Below are 19,338 nucleotides of genomic sequence, written 5' to 3' on the forward strand. Positions count from 1 at the left end.
ATCAGCTGACTAGTGAGTCAGGTTTCGGCCGCATTGCAACCTGGGAAAAATCTGAAACAGTAATTTTGTATGCTGGTAAAATAAATATTGGAGTGAAAATCACAGAAGAATTGTTCGAAAACAGTCATACACAGGTACAGACACTATATTATTAACTACACTAACTTTACAACCCCTGTAGCATAGTCAAATAAAAAAAAAATCCTGGAATATCCCTTTAACTCCAGATTGTCAGGTTTAATTTGAGGATATTTACATCCAAATCAGGTGAACAGTGTAGGAATTACAACAGTTTGCATATGTGCATCCCACTTGTTAAGGGACCAAAAGTAATGGGACAATTGGCTTCTCAGCTGTTCCATGGTCAGGTGTGTGTTATTCCCTCATTATCCCAATTACAACGAGCAGATAAAAGGTCCAGAGTTCATTTCAAGTGTTCTATATGCATTTGGAATCTGTTGCGGTCAGCACTCAAGATGTGACCCAAAGAGCTGTCACTATCAGTGAAGCAAGCCATCATTAGGCTAACAAAACAACACAAACCCATTAGAGAGATAGCCAAAACAACTGTTTGGAACAGTCTTAAATAGAAGGAATGCACTGGTGAGCTCAGCAACACCAGAAGACAAAGGAAAACTGGTGGATGAGCGAAGAGTTCTTTCCCTGGTGAAGAGAACCCCTTCACAACAGTTGTCCAGATGAAGAACACTCTCAGGGAGGTAGGTGTATGTGTGTCAAAGTCAACAATCAAGAGAAGATTTCACCAGAGTGAATACAGAGGGTTCACTACAAGATGTAAACCATTAGCTCAAAAACAGGAAGGCCAGATTAGAGTTTGCCAAATGAAATCTAAAAAAGCCTTCTCAGTTCTGGAACAACATCCTATGGACAGAGGAGACCATTTTGATCAATATTATTTGCTCATATTCAGCAAAATGCTTCAGAACTCATTGGACGGCGCTTCAGAGTGCAGATGGACAATGACCCAAAGCGTACTGCAAAAGCAACCAACAAGTTTGGAAAGAAGTGGAATGTTATGCAATGGCCAAGTCAATCCCCTGACCTGAATCCAATTGAGCAGCAGTTCACTTGCTGAAGACAAAACTGAAGAGAAAATGCCCCAAGAACAAGCAGGAACTGAAGACAGATACAGTAGAGGCCTGGAAGAGCATCACCAGGGATGAAACCCAGCAATGTGTTCCAGACTTCAGGCTGTAATTGACTACAAAGGATTTGCAACAAAGTATTAAGTGAAAGTTTGATTCATGATTATTATTCTGTCCCATAACTTTTTGGTCCCTTAACAAGTGGGAGGCACATATGCAAACTTTTGTAATTCCTACACCGTTCACCTGATATATAAATACCCTCAAATTAAAGCTGACAATCTGCAGTTAAAGCACATCTTGTTGGTTTCATTTCAAATCCATTGTGGTGGTGTATAGAGCCAAGAATGTTAGAATTGTGTCGATGTCCCAATATTTATGGACCTGACTGTGTTCTAAAGCCAATCAGCTATCTTGACTGGTCTCTTTCCATCCCCTTTCTCCTCTCTCATAAACAAACTTCTAAGCTGATTTATGACCAGGGTAAAGGTGACCTTTTGATCTGGTCATAAGTCTGTAGAGGAGAAATATTTGCATAGGTCCACATTGGATCCTCAGGAATATAACAATTTTTTTTTTTTTTTTTTTTTTTTTTTTATCTGCTTCTTTTTAGAAGCATACAGTTAAAGACAACAGTTTCAGATCATACAGAATCGAACATAGAAATAAAGCCATGCATTAGAAATAACATGTTAAAGGGGTACCCCGCTGAAAAACATCTATTTTATTTTTTTATTTTTTAACTGGTGCCAGAAAGTTACAGATTTCTAAATTACTTCTATTTAAAAATCTTAACCCTTCCAGTACTTATCAGCTGCTGTATGCTCCACAGAAAGTTCTTTTCTTTTTTAAATGCTTTTCTGTCTGACCACAGTGCTCTCTGCTGACATTTTAGGAACTGTCCAGAGTAGGAGCAAATCCCCATAGCCAACCTCTCCTGCTCTGGACAGTTCCTGACATGGACAGAGGTGTCAGCAGAGAGCACTGTGGTCAAACAAAGGAAATAATAAATAAAAAAAAATAAAATAAAAAAACTTCCTCTGTAGTAAATAGCAGCTAAGTACTGGAAGGATTAAGATTTTTTTTAATAGAAGTAATTTACAAATCTGTTTTAACTTTCTGACACAGTTTATTTATAAAAAAAAAAAATTGCGGTGTACTCCTTTTTTAGGGTACGTTCACACGTACGCAGATTTGATGCACAGACTTTTCTGCCGCAGATTTCAATGTAAACTAAATGACTGAGCACAGCTTCTAATCTGCAGTTACAAATCCCGTGCATCAAATCTGCGCAGGATCCTGTATGTGTGAACGCACCCTTAAAGTAGTTTGTATAAGACAATCTAGAGTAAATAGGACTATCCCAGTTACCTTTTTTAAAGCATTTTCAAAAGGGTCAGTCACCTGAATTTTAACATGTCCAATCCTGTGCCTCAGCTATGTGCTCTAGAAATTAGTTAGAAATTCTACAACCTGCAGATTGGTTAGCTCTATATATTGGGCTGTGTTTGAGACGAGACTGGATATAAGCCACTGCATTTAATCCAATCTTTATTCTTTTCTGCAAAGTGTTATGCTTTTCAAAGTCTCTTGTAGGTGTAACATAACCGCTATATTTTCCACACCTCCTTATTTTTTGCCATAGGTCTCAATTGATTATATTGAGAGATGCTCCACAGCATGGGCAGTGCCAGGTGTCCTCTATCTTTCCTTGGTTATCTTGCCTTAGTTAAGAGTAGTCTAGTGAAAAATAACTTATCCCATATCCAAGGATAGGGGATAGGTTATAGATCCCTGGGGGTCCTGCTGGGACCCAGAAGTTGACGTCCGACTCCCGCAGGAAGCCTCGGCCAGCACACCCCCTCCACGTGGCGTGTCGGCCAGTGCTCAGTGTTGGGGGTTTGCATGCCCCCTACCAGCCGACTGCCGGGACCCCGTGCAGGAGATCACGGGGAGTCCCAGTGCACGGACCCCCCGGGAGCTATAACTTATCCCCTATCCTTGCATAGAGGATAAGTTATTTTTCACCAGACAACTCCTTTTAACCCTTTAAGGATGCAGGGCGTACGGGTACACCCCCGAGTCCTTAAGGACTCGGGGGCATACCTCTACATCCTGTGTCAACGTCCTGCAGACAACGGGTTAAACCCCATGGGTCCCGGTTGCTACGGGCAGCCAGGACCCATGGGCCGATGCCCGGCATTAACCCTTTAGACTCCGCGATCAAAGTTTATTGCGGCGTCTAAACTGAAAGTTAAACTATACTGGCAGCTCAGCGGAGCTGATCGGGACTATTGTGACAGAATCGCAATTTCCCGATCAGCTTACTGGACGACAGGAGGGTCCTCACCTGCCACGTCTTCGACAGATCGGAGATCTGCTGCTCCATGCCAGGCTAGAGCAGCAGAGCGCCGGTAAAACTGATCAATGCTGTGCAATGGCATAGCATTGAACAATGTGTGCAATCAGAAGATTGCATAGTATACCCCCCTAAGTGGATAAAAAAAGTAAAAAGTGGTAAAAAAAAAGTACATGTGAATAAGCCCCCAATAAAAGTTTAAATTGTCCCCCTTTTCCTATTTTTTTAAATAAAATGTAATAATATATATATTTGGTACCGCCACGTGCGTAAATGTCCAAACTATTAAAATATAAGGTTAGCTAAATCGCACGGTCGATGGCGTACACGTTTAGAAAAAAAAATAGCAAAGTCCAAAATAGTTAATTTTTTGTCACTTTATATTTCATAAAAATATTAATGAAAAACGATCAAAAAGTCCCAAAACAAAAAGGGTACCGATAAAAACTACAGGCCACGGCGCAAAAAAGAAGCCCTCATATAGCCCCATTCGCACAAAAATAAGTTCTAGGGGTCAGAAGATGACAATTTTAAACATTCTAATTTTGGTTCATGTAGTTATAATTATTTTTAAAGTAGTAAAATAAATCCTACGTAAATTGGGTATCCCTGTTACCGTATGGACCTACAGAATAAAGATAATGTGTAATTTGTACCGAAAACTGCACTGCGTAGAACCGAAAGCCCTAAAAATTAGCAAAATTGCATTTTTTTTTTAATTTCACCCCGCAATTTTTTTTTCGCCGCAGATTGTTATAAGTAATGTCATTGCAAAGTACAATTGGTGACGCAAAAAACAAGCCCTTTAGTTCCAAAATTGAACGCGTTATGATTTTTTAGAAATGAGGAAGAGAAAACGAAAATGCAAAAACAAAGATTGTTTTGAGTCCTTAAGCTGAAAATGGTCTGAGTCCCATTCAATCTTTAGCACTCCCATTGTCTATGAGAGTGCTAAAGATTGAATGGAGCAGCAGTGCAGACTATGAATAGCGCCTTCCCACTCACTCTCCAGAGTTCCATTGTCGTGGGGGTCCCGACAGTCTGAAACACCTCCTGTAATCAGACATGTATCCTCTATCATGGGGATAGGGGCTTATACTAATAATTCTGCGTTAAAATATATAAATATTAGGGTATTCTAGAGAGTCTTTGCTGTTTTTAGAAGAGCAGATTGAGACAGAGATAACACAACAGAAAAAATGGTCTGTTCCGAGAAATACGGAGTTCATAGGATTTAAATTTAAGCCGTTTCTAGGAATGTAAAGCTAGCCACATCCTCATCCTGTGACTTGTATTTCAGTAGAACGCCCAAAAGGCAGTCAGATTGGGCTATCTTCTGTTATGGCAGCTTGCCCAAACACAATGTTAACTTCAGTTGCATCTAACTGTAGCGGAAACTTTCATAGCTGACACATGATTAGCTGATTCATGATTTCTCAGGATAACTTGATGTCTAGAAGTGAAGGACTGCCATATGACTGCTAAGTGTGAATACATCTTCAGAAGCCTAATGGGGTTAATCAAGTTATGCATTCTATACTACAATTTGTTAGGAAAACTGGCAATTATTCTGCTGGAACAGGTGGGGCATGCAGGCAAAATAGTAATTTATCTGGATTCTCCCATTTCAGCAAAAAAGGTAGGGGCAGGGGTGGTTAAGTCGCTGTCCTACACTCGGATACCACAAATTTCCTGTGATACTAAACATAGATTAAAGGAGTAGTCCAGTCCCGAAAAGGATAGGGGATAAGTTTCAGATCGCGGGGGGTACAGTTGCTGGGGCCCCCCGCGATCTCCTGTACGGGGCCCCGTACAGCTCCGGCAGCCTGCGGGAAGGGGGTGTGTTGACCACCGCACGAAGCGCCGGCTGACACGCCCCCTCAATACAGCACTATGGCAGAGCCGGAGATTGCCAAAGGCAGCGCTCCGGCTCTGCCATAGAGTTGTATTAAGGGGGCGTGTCAGCTGCCACTTCATGCGGTGGTCAACACACCCCCTTCCCGTGGGCTGCCGGGGCTCCGTACAGGAGATCTCGGGAGGCCCCAGCGGTTGTACCCCCCGCGATCTGAAACTTATCCCCCTATCCTTGGGATAGGGGATACGTTTTTCGGGACTGGACTACTCCTTTAAATTTAATCATGCTCGATTTTTCTTATCGTAAAATTTGAAAATTGTTGATCTAATATAAATAAAAATTTTAAATAAAAAAGCACCTCATGATATACTGATGGATGAATCAATAGAAACACAGAGGAAAAGGTTGAAAGCAGTATAGAGTTCCCCCTAGTATGGCAGGAGAACTTCGGAGCACCCCCATTTCTCTCACCTCAAAGAAATTTGGGGTCTTCAATTCCTATGCAGCAAAAGAGGTCAAAAGCATGTAATAATCTGTCCCATAGTAGAAGAAAGTGATGTGACCGGAACGGTAAAGCGTCTTGTTTTACAAATTATTTTTTTTTAACAGACCATTGTCTTATGACTTTTAGATTAGAATTCAGTGACCTACCTCAGAACAGAATCTGTGACGTTATAGGACTTGTAATTTATGTTGGAAGATGTGAAAGACTACGAAAAAGAGGTAAGTCTGAGGTATTAGGCATGTTCTTGCTTTAAAATACATAAAATGTAGATTACACCACCCTGACCTGACAGAGGCCAAGACTGTGTCATTTTGGCCACTGTTAAGGTGGCTTCTGTTTTATTTTCTTGATGGAATAGTGCAGATGTTTTCATAAAACAGAATCCAGTAGGAAATAGGCATGTATCTAAATCTATGTGGGCATAGAAGAATATTTAGAATGTTTCAAAGAACCATAAACAAGCATCCCAAAGTATATTTATAGCTCGGACTAAAAATACCTGAGTAACCAGTTACCTGCTTCCATTATTCTAGCAGGTTAAATCTAGAGTGTTAACTTAACTTGTTCATGTAAAATCAGAATTAAGTTATGTCACAAATTTAAGCATTTCAGTTCTAAAATAGTTCTGTCCGCAGTGCTAAATTTAGTAGTAATTTATGTAATTGTTTTGTGTCATTCCATTAGATGAATTTGAAGACTTCTGGATATATCGATGGGTTAAAATGATTGATGGGACTTCAGACCAGTCATTTCTACTAGAAATTTTTGCAACCTCTCAGCCGGATATATTTAAAAATATTTATCCAAGTATGTATGAAAAATAACCCGGCTGCCTGATGTTCTTGTAATAACTAAGACATATTAAAAGGTACCTCTAATGGTGCTTCTGGCAGTAAGTTATGTCTGGAAATGCCTGGGGCTACTTCCTAACCTGTGACGTACTTGCAGACTGTTGGGATCTGTAGACAGAGGCGCCGGAGTCTCATGGACTCGTATGGGACTTCCCGCAACTCTTTCTCCAGAGGACTGAGCCCTTTTTTGCAATTCTGACCACGGTCACTTTATGCATTAATAACTCTGGGATGCTTTTACCGATTATTCTGACTCCGAGATTTTTTTTCTTTTTTCTGTGACATATTCTACTTTAACATAGTGGTAAATTTTCATTGTTACTTGCATTCTTTCTTGGTGAAAAATCCCAAAATTTTATGAAAATTTAGCATTTTTCTAATTTAAAACTCTCTGCTTGTAAGGAAAATGGATGTTCCAAATAATTTATTTATTGATTCACATATACAATATGTCTACTCTATGTTGGCATTATAAAGTTGACATGTTTTTACTTTTGGAAGACATCAGAGGGCTTCAAAGTTCAGCAACAATTTTTTTTTCCAATTTTTCATGAAAATTTTTCAGGGACCAGTTCAGTTTTGAGTTCAGTTTCATGTTAGAATTACCCCATAAATCACCTCATTATAAAAACTGCACTTCTCAAAGTGTACAAAATGACATTCAGTAAGTGTGTTAACCCTTTAGGTGTTTCACAGGAATAGCAGCAAAGTGGAGAAAATTCAAAATCTTCATTTTTTACACTCGCATGTTCTTGCAGAGCCATTTTTTTTTTTGAATTTTTACAAGGGGTAAAAGGAGGGAAATCCCTGCCAAAATTTGTAACCCCATTTCTCTCGAGTAAGGAAATACTTCATATGTGGATGTAAAATGCTCTGTGGGTTCACTAGAGGGCTCAGAAGAGAAGGAGCGACAATGGGATTTTGGAGAGTGAATTTTGCTGAAATGGTTTTTGTGGGGCATGTCACATTTAGGAAGCCCCTATGGTGCCAGAACAGAAAAACAAACAAACACATGGCATACTATTTTGGAAACTACACCCCCTCAAGGAACGTAACAAGGGGTACAGTGAGCCTTAACACCCCACAGGTGTTTGACAACTTTTCGTTAGTAGAGTGTGTAAATGAGAAAAAAAAAAAAAATAAAATGCATTTTTTTCCCCCATGTATGGACGTCAAGTGCTCTGCTGGCGCACTAAAAAACTCAGAAGAGAAGGAGTCACATTTGGCTTTTGGAAAGCAAATTTTGCTGAAATGGTTTTTGGGTGGCATGTCGCATTTAGGAAGCCCATATGGTGCCAGAACAGCAAAAGAAAAACCACATGGCATACTATTTTGGAAACTACACCCCTCGAGGAATGTAACAAGGGGTACAGTGAGCCTTAACACCCCACAGGCGTTGGACGAAAACATTTTTTTCACCAAAATGCAGTTTTTTTCATTTTCACGGACCACTTTTCCAAAAATCTGTCATACACCTGTGAGGCGTAAATGCTCACTGCACCTCTTATTACAAAATGGGGTCACATGTGGGGTGGGGTGGGGGGGTGCCCTCCTGTTCTGCCACCACGGGGGGCTTTGTAATTGCTCATGGCCTCCGACTTCTATTCCAAGCAAATTCTCTCAGCTAACCTTCAGTTAGGTTCTGTTACCTAACTCAGTATTTTCCAACCAGTGTGCCTCCAGCTGTTGCAAAACTACAACTCCCAGCATGTACGGATCGCCAAAGGGCATGCTGGGAGATGTAGTTATAAAACAGCTGGAGGTACGCAACTACAATTCCCAGCATGGCGAGATGGCAGTTTGCTGTTTGGGCATGCTGGAAGTTAGTTTTGCAACATCTGGAGGGCTACAGTTAAGAGAACACTGTATAGTGGTCTCCAAACTGTAGCCCTCCAGATGTTGCTAGGCAACTCACCAGCTTCCGTAGTCATCAGCACGCCGCACCAGGGAGCCAGCCGCACTTCATCGCCGATCCCCGCCGCCGATCGTCGACTCCGCCGATGGTAAGTGGACCTCCGGTGCCGATCACCATCGGTTCCCCCGTTCTGCCCGGACTACTGTGGGTGGGCAGAACGGGGGAATCAAACTTTAACCCCCCTGCCCCCGATCTGCTATTGGTCGGTCGCTTCTGAACGACCAATAGCAGGGATAGGAGGGGTGGCACCCCTGCCTCCCAACTCCTATCCCTTCAGGGGGACCGGGGTGTCTTGGACATCCCCCTTGTTTACCGGGTCACTGGAGACCCGTATGACCCGGATTCGCCGCATATCGCCAGTCTGAATTGACTCAGGACCCCCCTGGGCGATGTGCCGGGATGCCTGCTGAATGATTTCAGCAGGCATCCCGGTCCCCGACCGGCTAGCGGCAGGGACCGAAATTCCCACGTGCGTACCCATTACCCCGACTTCTTAAGGACTCGGAAATGAGGGCGTATGGATACGCCCTGCGTCCTTAAGGGGTTAAACGGGCACAGGCATTGATGGAGACATTTAAATTACATAAAGGGAATCAACACTGTAAAGGAAGAGAGCATATTTAAAAGAAAAACTACCACAAGAGGACATTGTTTTAAATTAGATGGCAAAGGTTTAAAAGTAATATCAGTACGGTTATCTTGCTTCCAGGAAGGACATGCCTTGAAGGAAGGGGCTTTGCGTGCTGGGAGGGCGCCTGCTTGGGAGGATGACCCGATGCAAAGGGCCGAAAGGAAGCAGTCTTCCGACGGGGGTCAGAGCGGCAGGGTTTGTTCTGCGGCAGCAGAGAGCTTTTACCTCCCCAATAGCTTTGGATATGACCTCATCTAGCCGTTTCCCAAAAAGCCAAGAACCTGAGAAGCGCAACTCAGTTTAGAGATTTTTTCGAAGCAGCATCTGCATCCCACGCCTTCAGCCACATGGAGTGACGAATAGTAACCAAGTTACCTGAGGCAAAGGCCGTACATCATGCGGACTCCAAAGCAGCTGAACAAAGGAAGTCCCCGGCCTGAAAGAGTTGACGAACGAGATCCGCCAAGTCCTCCTGAGGAGCGCTGGACAGGATGCCTTGGTGCAGCTGAGAAGCCCAAACCGAGATGGCCTTGGATACCCAGGCGGAAGGGAAGGTAGGTAACGAGGACAAACCTGCCGCTTCAAAGGCAAACTTCACCAAGTTCTTGATCTTCTTGTCCACCGGAGCCTTAAAGGATGCTGCATCCGCTAGAGGCAGTGTAGTCGACTTGGACAGATGCTAAACCGGAGGATCAGCTTGGAAACCAGATCCGGAGGAAAGAGAAACTGAGCATGAATCTTCTTGGTTCCCTGGAATCGTTTGTCCGTATGCTTCCAGGCCGCGTCCAGCAAGGCGTCAAATTCAGCATGAGAACTGAAAGCCTTGGGAACACTGAGAGCGGTGAAAAGAAACTTCTGGATCAGTATCCGAAGTTCTTAGGTCCTTCAGATGAAAAGTGTCTCTGATGGCTCACACCAAGCTGTCCACCATATCAGACACGGCATAGTGGTCCTCATCATCCGAGGTGGATTCCGACCCATCATCACCATACTTCCCATGGAGAGTGGGAGCGTGCGGTGGTAGACTTAGACTGTGGCGTGTTAGACCAAGAATGAGTGGTCGGGGACCTGGGATGGTAACCGGGGGAGCGTCCCCTAGAGTGGGGGCATTGCCGGCGAGCTGCGGAAGAGGAGCATGATCTACGGGAAGAAGGTCTGTCCCGATTACGTGACTCTGGAAAAGTGCCCGAAGGAAGCACTTAAGGGGGCTTGTGAGAGCGCCTAAAGTGGTGGGGTCAGGAGAGACTGAGTGGGACTCCCTGGAGGTTGTACAAAGGGAAGACCGCTCCAAGGCCGAAGCCACTGATCTGGAAACCCTTGCCAGGTCGGAGATCAACTGGGAAAGGGAAGAAAACCACTTTGGGGGGAGGGGCAGTCACAGCGCATTCAAAGGAGACATCCTGAGAAGCATGCACAGGAGGGATGGCGCATGTGGTGGAGCAGGCGGAACGGGTGGATTCAGTGGAACTACCTGACATTTTGGTCTTGCAACCCACGCAAGAGTTATAGATGACGAAGGCTGCGGCCACCGGTCTGGGGGAAGGTTTGGGTCTGGAGTCGGACATAGATGCTAGCAAGAAAGTAGTCCGCAATAAAATGGAACATGCTCACCTGTGTCCGGGAGCTGAGAAGCAGGCTGAAGCTGTCCTGTGACCGGAGATGAAGCGTGCAGAAGCTAAAGCGATATGGCCCGCAGAGCAGGAATGAGGAAGGGGAGGAGGAAATTGCACTGACCAGAGGAAGTGGCCACCATCAGGAAGGACCCCATTGGAGGAAGAGCGGAGAGTACAGAAGATGACCCCCCCCAAAGTGCATGCACAGAGCTGATCAGTGACCCCTGGTGCACGCGCAGGAAGACTATTGGCCGGCCGCAGGAGGAGGATGGGAGCCCCGCCAGAGCGCTCAAATACGGGGAGGGACGGAGCGAAGTACTGGACTAGGCTGTGGCCTAGAATCGGGCGAAAGTAAAACAAAAGAGCCAGCCGGGCAACATCAGCCCAGCTGATAGGCACTGCAGTCAGGAGGGAGCATCTTCTCTTTGCATATTACGTAAACGGCAGTTATCTTAATATCTGCCAGATGATGCTACATTTTATCTAAAGTAAAATACAAAGAAAACGTGTTTATATGGATCAAAGGTTATACTTTATTATGGGAATTTTGGACAAACCATTCACAAACATGGTACATAAGAGCAATTTAAAATTACAAAAATGATCTGTAAAGATTTCCAAGGATACTAGTCCAGTGGACATGAACCAAATATATATATTAGCAAAGAATGCAACCGGGTGTGTGAGACCTAGCCAGCCACAGGACCCAGAGTTTCGCTTCAACCCCAGTCGAAGCATGAAGCTAAACGTTGGGTTCTGTGGCTGGCTAGGTCTCGCACACCCGGTTGTATTCTTTGCTATGTTGTTATACTGATATATGCTTGCTTACTGTGTTTCTTCACTTGTTCCTTTGTATATATATTTCTACCTCGGCACCAATCCCAGTGTTGGACAGTACAATTTGCTATAGCACCTTAGTGTCTGTATAGCCCAGTAGGCAAATTTTAGATTTTTGCACTTTATGCATTGCACTTTTATATCAAGACACCCTTTTGTTTTACTGTGTATTTTATGCTACTATCTCCTTGTAATCTCCTGATGTGTCTTTTTGCCAAATAAATCATTTATTGATCCACGTATTATATATATGTATCTTTCCATGTACCCTAGCCACCCACTATGTGGTTCTTGTCCACTGGTCTAGTATCCTTGGAAATCTTTATAGGTAATTTTAGTGATTTTTATTTTTTTTTATTTTTTTTAAATTGCTCTAATCATGTACCATGTTTGTGAATTGTTTGTCCAAAATTCCCATGTTAAAGTATAACCTTTGATCCATATAAACGCATCTGTTTTCTTTGTATTTTGCTGCATCAGCATTGGGTCAGTTACCATTTGGGGATCCATTTCTTGTATTGATTTTATCTAAAGTGACAGACTGAATATGGACCATGTGACTATATGTAATTTTATTTTTGTCTTTTGCTAGTGTCTTATTTGGTGTGCACTCAAATGCGTGTTATGCAAGAATATCCAGAGGACAGCTCCTACAAAGCTTATCTTACAACTACCAATGAAAGTCAGGTGTTCATAAATGGTAGGTCATGAATTGCTAAAAAAAATTGTGTTAATACATGGTTGTAATAAACAGCAGACTTTAAGCCACAACGGCTGAGGTGAAAGATAACTGGATAAATCAATATAAGAATTATATATGCCAAATTAGTCACAATAAATACTATAACTTCTCCACAAACACACACAAAACCCCAACAAGCACCAATGTGGAACGTGTCACTTTAGTTATGCTATCCTTGTTTATTCTGATACATATAGTAGTTTTTGAGAACTTACATGATGAAGTAACCAACGTCCATCCTGCAGTGTAGGATAAGGAGTCATAGATATACATGGGGGGCCTCTATCCCTGCCCAATGGGCAGCTGGCATCACACACCCACTAATGATTGGCAGGCTTCTTTCAGTGCACAGTAATAGTTGCTATGTTATGTTGCCTTCAGCAAGGGCAGCATACTTTAAGTGACAGGCTCTCTTTGTTTTAGTTTGTACAAGTACAATGTAAAAATGCACATGTTTTGTATTGACGCCTCCTCTTCCCGCCCACGACAGAATAACAGAAAAATGCAATAAAAATGGCGTTCACTGGTTTTGTGTGGTACAATTAATGGATGTGACTTTTTTATATTCAGGTTATCATAAAGGGCAACCATATACAAGTGATGAGAAAGTAAAGAGCTACATAAAATGGATGAAGACTCAACATGAAGCTGAAATTGGGAAGAAAATGACAATTGGAGGCTATCATCCCTATCCACCAACACCATCAACCTTTGCCAAGTTCTGTAATGATAGAAAAAGTTAGTTGTTTTATTCGCTCTTGTTCACACTGTATTGCTTGCATGTAAATAACTACTGAAAAGTCTGCATAATACGTTAATAACTTGGGAATACTCACTCTATGACTGATCTGGTATAGCCTTGTTTTATCTAGCCTTCAGTACACCAGTTGGTGGTTTAGCACATGCACACACATGGATTTTACGATGTCAAGCACTGCAATAAAGGAGTGGTGCATGGGAATATATATTATTCCCGGTAAGCTTTCCCTAAAGTGTTATTTGTAAAATTTTTGTCATGTTGTCTAGACAAAAGTTTATCGCATCGGGTCCTTAGACCCACTGGGATCATGAGTTATAATCCTGTACAGTACACAGCAGCACTAGTCTCTCCCCAGACAGCTGCTCTGGCCGACTGCATTAGTCTATGGTGAATGAGTCAGGATTGAGTGACAGCTGGGGAGTGTGACGAGTGCAGTGGGACTCAGGACTGAGACTTTGTGCTAGCTAAGATTTTGACATGTCTGGACAACATGCCAAAAGTTTTTTTTCCAAATGAGTGATGCTTTAACTCCTTCCTGCAAATGGATGTATATATAATGTGTGACCGCAGCACTGATTGCTGGTGACAGAGGGAGGGAGCTCCCTCTGTTCTCCAATGAGACTCCGCGATGCAATTGTGGGGTCTCGTTGGTAGCCAGGGGGGCTCTGCGCGAGGCAAAGTCTGATCTGGTATGTGTATCAGTGAAACGCTGACAGCTGTTTGATAGGGATAATACACTGCAGCACAGATCTGTACTGCTGTGTATTATAAGTGTCAAGTCCCCTAGTGGGACAGTAAAAAAAAAAAAAGTGGAAAAAATAAATAAATACACTAAATAATAAATAAAAAATAAACAATTTTATGTATAATAAATAAATAAAAATAAACATGCACCATCTCCCTTTCCCTCCCCCCAAAAATGATATACACATATTTGGTATAGCCGCGTCCCTAACAACCCAGACAATAAGAATATTTAATTATTCAACCTGCACGATTAACATTGTAGTAAAAAAAAAAAATTTATAAAAGCTTCGACAAATGTATAGTTTTATATCAATGCCTCCTCTGTAAAACTAAAATAAAAAGTGATCAAAATGTCCCATGTACCCCAAAATTGTACCACTAAAAATTTCAACTCCTCACGGGAAAAGTTAGCTATCGCACAACATTGTCAGTATAAAAAAAAAACAAAAACAAAAAAAACACCTCTCAGAAAATAGTGATGCACTAACAAGATTTTTTTTAATCAAAAATAGTTTTTATAGTGTAAAAGTAATAAACCATCAAAGTACATAAATTAGGTATCGCAGAATAAAATTACCATGTCATTGATACTGTATGGTGAATATCGTAAAAAAATAAGAATCTTGCCAAAATTACAGCGCTTTGGTAACTCCGCCTCACTAAAAATGTAATAAGTCATCAAAATGTCACATACCCCAAAATAGTACTATTCAAACCCACTACTTATCCTGCAAAACATAAGCCCTTGCACATCTCCATTGGTGAAAAAATTAAAACATTACAGATCTTAGAATAGGGTAACACTAACTAAAAAATAAGACCCCAAATCCACACGGCACGGTGCTCCATCATGTCTGAGGCCTGTGTGTGTCATGTAGCACACAAGGGCCACATATGTGACATTTCAAAATATGTCAGAATTAGGGGAATAAATATGAAGTTGTATTTTCCTGTAGCACCCGCAGTGTTGCAGAAAAAAATGGAGCAAAATTGCATATTTGTCAAAATAAATAAATAAATAAATAAATAAAAATTCCACTTCTACTTTGCTTAAAATTAAAGGGTTAATAAACTTCCCAAATGTCATTTTGATTATGTGTAGGGGTGATTTATAGGGGGTTCTTACATACAGGCCCCTCAAATCTACTTCAGAATTGTACTGGTCGCTAAAAAGATCTGATTTTGAAATTCTCTATAATTTAGAAGTTTGGCAGGAATTTTTTAAGTCCCATAACGTCCTAAAAAAGTAAAACAACATTTAACAAATGATGCCAACATAAAGTAGACATAATGTCTTTGGCTGTCCGGGCATGCTGGAAGTTGTAGATTTGCAACAACTGGAGGTCCGCAGGTAGGAGACCACTGGCGTACAGTGAGTTCCAGCGCCAGCGGCCCCCAACAAAGAGGAGGAGGGTAGTGCTTGAAGGCGACATCTGTGAGTAGTGCCCCGCTGGGCTGATGATTAATTGGGGGGGGGGGGGAGCAGAACAGCGCTGGCGGGTCACATAGGATTAGTTCCCCAATGTGGGGACAGCGCAGCGCTGCGCTGAAAATACATTCCCGAGGGGGAGGGGCCCAACCGGTATTGCGGTATGGGGGGAAAATTCATATCGTGCAGCCCAAAAAATGTGGTATTTGGTATGAACCGGTATACCGCCCAGCCCTAATTACTCCATTCACATCACAACCGAAGGCTGGGATATGTTACACATGCATTTATTTAAACTGTTTGCAGTTCAGTTTCTTGAATTCAGTAGAAGAAATGTTTTATTTACTAATTGACATAAAAAAATTCATAGCAACTACTACCAAATAGAAAATTAAATGTTTTATTTATTTTTCAGCAGAAGAAATATTAACCACAATCAGGGAACTAAAAGCAATGATTGAGCAGCTCCATTACAGGGAACACAAGCGTGTTGCTGTTCAGGGTATCATTGCTGCTTGTGTATTTGTTGAGAATACCTCGAAAATGAAAATGGTAAGTATATTGTCTGTAACTAGAAAATGTAGTTAATGAGCCAGTTCATGATCATGAGTTGTTTGTGGCTGTGTTCCCATCGCAGATTATGTTAATATTGAAAAGTCAGCTTTACTGTGATCTAGAAAACATGTCACGGGTCCAATCAGAAGTTTTAATCGGATGGTATCCAACCCCTGGAGCTATACATCTAGCCTCTAAAAATGCTAGATGTCCACCACTTGGTGTGACTCCTTACAGGAGACTGGCGCCATACACTTATATTGAGACCAGTCCCCCGCAATGAGCCAGGGAAATGGCTGCACACTTCTCTCAGCTATATCTAGAGATCATGACCGGAACGCATCAAAGTGAGAGAATTTCAAACGTGAAAATAATGTTGCCGCCTTGTTTCTTCTGTAAAAGGGGTAGTCAGGTGTAATTTCCATATATAAAGCTAGCATATAGCAAGTTTGCTTTCAAGTATAACACTTGAAGATTTCTTTCCTCATTGATGGAAATGCTCATTAATATATATTTATATTAATGGATAATATATTTTAACTGCTTTATTTGCTTTTTAATCTGACTCTACATTTTTTGTCTTTGCAACATGAGGAACTTGACTCTTTTCAGAAACCTAATGTGCTGAATATCGTAAGCACGGAACCCGGCTGTGAGGAGCAAGTCCCATGCAGGGTCCCTGCAGTAGCGGACCAGTCTGGAAGCCATTCAAAAAGATGTGCAGAACTGCTTACACCTCAGACGAAAGCCTATAACCTGATAAAGAGAAGGAAAAAGCCAGACTCAGGAGTAGGCCAGTAAGTGAGGCTCTTCCTCTTGGCAATGTGCACTTCTTTCCTGAGAGGCAATTATTTGTTATTCTTCAGTGTTGTCTTTGGATTTTGGCCCATGCTGGCATCTGACTCCAGTGTTTAAAAATCTTCACCATTCACAGGAAACAGCTGCACATTTTATGATGGCATGCAGCTGTACAGGCATGAGTACAATGCATTTATACGTGTAGAAATGCTGAATGACATTCAACGGTGTTTGTTCCCTGTCAGAGCAACTTACTGTATTACAGGGGTTTTATTATTCACTTTCATATCTTTTATATATTCTATTTTTCATGCTGACCAATAGAGCTTTTACAATAGGCTGCCTGCACCTTTCTTTTTAGCTTTGCAGCTTAGACTGGTTCAGAAGTGCGTGGGGAATTACATGACAACTCTGTTGTGTTTTAGAACTACTAGGTAAGGCAGCATATTAACACTAAAGATATGGCTCTGGATTAGGGATTGACCGATATTGTGTTTTTTTTTTCTTAGGGCTGATACCAATACTCTTTGGAGGTTAGGGCCGATAACTTATACCGGAATATCAGTATAAGTTAACGGCTATTTATTCCAAACCGCATCACCCCCCCCCCCCCCCCCCCCGTGTCACCGCGCTTTAAATCAATGAACTGCAGTGGCTTTTGTGGTGCCAGAGACTGCTGCCGCCACTCGCTTCTCTCCCCCTGCCTGTCCTGAGACCTATCACCACCACCGCACCGCCCCGGCCAGAGACCACCGCCGCCACTGCCCCATTGCCTCCCCCATTCCCGGTTTTATAATTAACTGTTCCCGGGGTCCGGGTTCGCGCTACTTCTGGCTCCGGCGCCGTCCTCCTGAGTTGTCACTGTGCACCCTGACGGGGACGTCGCGTTGAGGACGTCACTCGTCATTGCGCTGCGCAGCGCACGGTGTAACACAGGACGCCGCAGGAGCCAGAAATAGCGTGGACCCCGGGAACAGGTAATTATAAAACCGGGGATGGGGGTGGCAATGGGGCAGCGGCGGCGGCTGTCTCTGGCCGGGGGGGGGGGGGATTTGACGTGGTGGGGGGTGTGGTGCAGTGGGGGCATTATCGGATTATCGGCAAGGTAATTATCGATAACGTCCAAAAACGTGAATATCTGCCAAACCAATAATCAGTCGATCCCTACTCTGTATGCTTCTCCCCTGGTACCAAGGGAAAAGTTTTACTGCTTCCATAATTCAACAAGTGAGTGCCTTTCTTAGCAGAAGTGGTAAATTACAGTGTAGCTGTTCATGATATGGATATGGTAGAGGGTGTGATGCGGGCAGATGTTGTTACCCTATGGGCAGATGGCATTAACCCCTTGTATTCGTGACGCCAGGGGGTGGTTTATCCTCTATGCCACCCAAAGGTGTACCACTAGATCCTGGGCTAGGCACGGGGGCAATAATGACTGACGCAAAGTTCCGGACAACAGTAGCTTTACTAAAGGAGGACATATGGCAAAGTATATACAGTTCAGCCACAGAGGTGTCCAGTGACTAAGAGACCTTATGGGCTTGCTGGGACTTGTAGTAGGACTGGACAATATAATGCTGGCCACGCTGACGTGACAGAAGACTGGCAAAGCTATGACTGTAACTTACTTGCATTTGATGGTTGCTGCAGGACTTGACTTTGAGGCCACACACTAGGCACAACTGACCTCAGCAAAGACTTGTCTCCAAAGAGGGGGGAAAAAAAGAGAGAGAAGCTAGCTCCACCTATGGGGGAGACTAGCAGGGAGCCCATAGGTCACTCTTGGGATCATCTGGTCACTGATACCTCCTGAGTAACAATCACATGACACATCACATGGTATAACTCTTAAAGAAACAAGACATTTTATAATACTTTACAATGCAGATCATATGTACAGGAGGGAAACAAGTACAAGGGAGCCCAGGGGACACTGAAGGGAAGCTGCCGGACAGGACAGAAAGGGTATGGGGTAACACCTCCTGTACTGGGTCACAACGTGGATATATTGTACTTGTCAGGGGGGGTATGAGATATACTTGACATTTTTTAAGTGCTTTATGTTGGTAAGTTGCCAAGCTCCTTTTTTTTTTTTTAAACAGTTTTTATACAGTTAGGTATAACATGAATTGTTTTCTAAGCTTTACTACCCGTTATCAATTGTGAATGCTGTTCTTTTATTTGATCTGTCCCACAGACTGTTGAAGTGGCTTCACTGCTTACCTCAACCATTCTAAAGTCTTACCTTTTTAATGTTCTTTTCAAAGATTATCGCTTGTAGCAGTCAGCTGATCGTTTTGGTTTTTTTTTTTGGGGGGGGGGGCTTGAAAGTCAGATCACTGTACTCTGTACTGATTTTATATTTATGGTCTTTTCAAAGTATAGACCTATAATATTATATCTCACATAAACCCCATTAAGTCTGTTCATATTAATGGGACTTGAGCATGTAACGGAATGCCCATGAAAAAATATAGACACCTCTACAAACATATTTTCGCCAGTATAAGACATCTTGTGTGACACAATTGCATTATGCATTGGCATCAGAAGCTCAGGCACTGATATGTTCCTGTCATGCTAAATTCATATTAAACCAAATACATATTACTAAATTAACTCTCCCCCCTATATA

General features: G+C 42.5%; 1 protein-coding gene across 3 annotated transcripts in view; it reads left to right on the forward strand.

The window, feature by feature from the left end:
* The window catches only part of RADX (RPA1 related single stranded DNA binding protein, X-linked), a 61,859-nt gene that overhangs the window by 26,923 nt on the left and 15,598 nt on the right, over nucleotides 1–19,338 (forward strand). Inside the window, exons 5-10 of one of the 3 annotated variants that reach the window (XM_056539189.1) lie at nucleotides 5,952–6,043; nucleotides 6,510–6,632; nucleotides 12,265–12,372; nucleotides 12,985–13,152; nucleotides 15,766–15,902; nucleotides 16,518–16,702. In XM_056539189.1, coding sequence (XP_056395164.1) covers nucleotides 5,952–6,043; nucleotides 6,510–6,632; nucleotides 12,265–12,372; nucleotides 12,985–13,152; nucleotides 15,766–15,902; nucleotides 16,518–16,702 — 813 coding nt within the window. Of the gene's footprint in view, nucleotides 1–5,951; nucleotides 6,044–6,509; nucleotides 6,633–12,264; nucleotides 12,373–12,984; nucleotides 13,153–15,765; nucleotides 15,903–16,499; nucleotides 16,703–19,338 lie in introns of all 3 variants that reach the window. The other 2 variants (XM_056539188.1, XM_056539187.1) reach the window with 2 other exon arrangements.

Source organism: Hyla sarda, chromosome 9, assembly GCF_029499605.1.
Source record: "Hyla sarda isolate aHylSar1 chromosome 9, aHylSar1.hap1, whole genome shotgun sequence".
In the NCBI taxonomy this organism is placed as follows: domain Eukaryota; kingdom Metazoa; phylum Chordata; class Amphibia; order Anura; family Hylidae; genus Hyla; species Hyla sarda.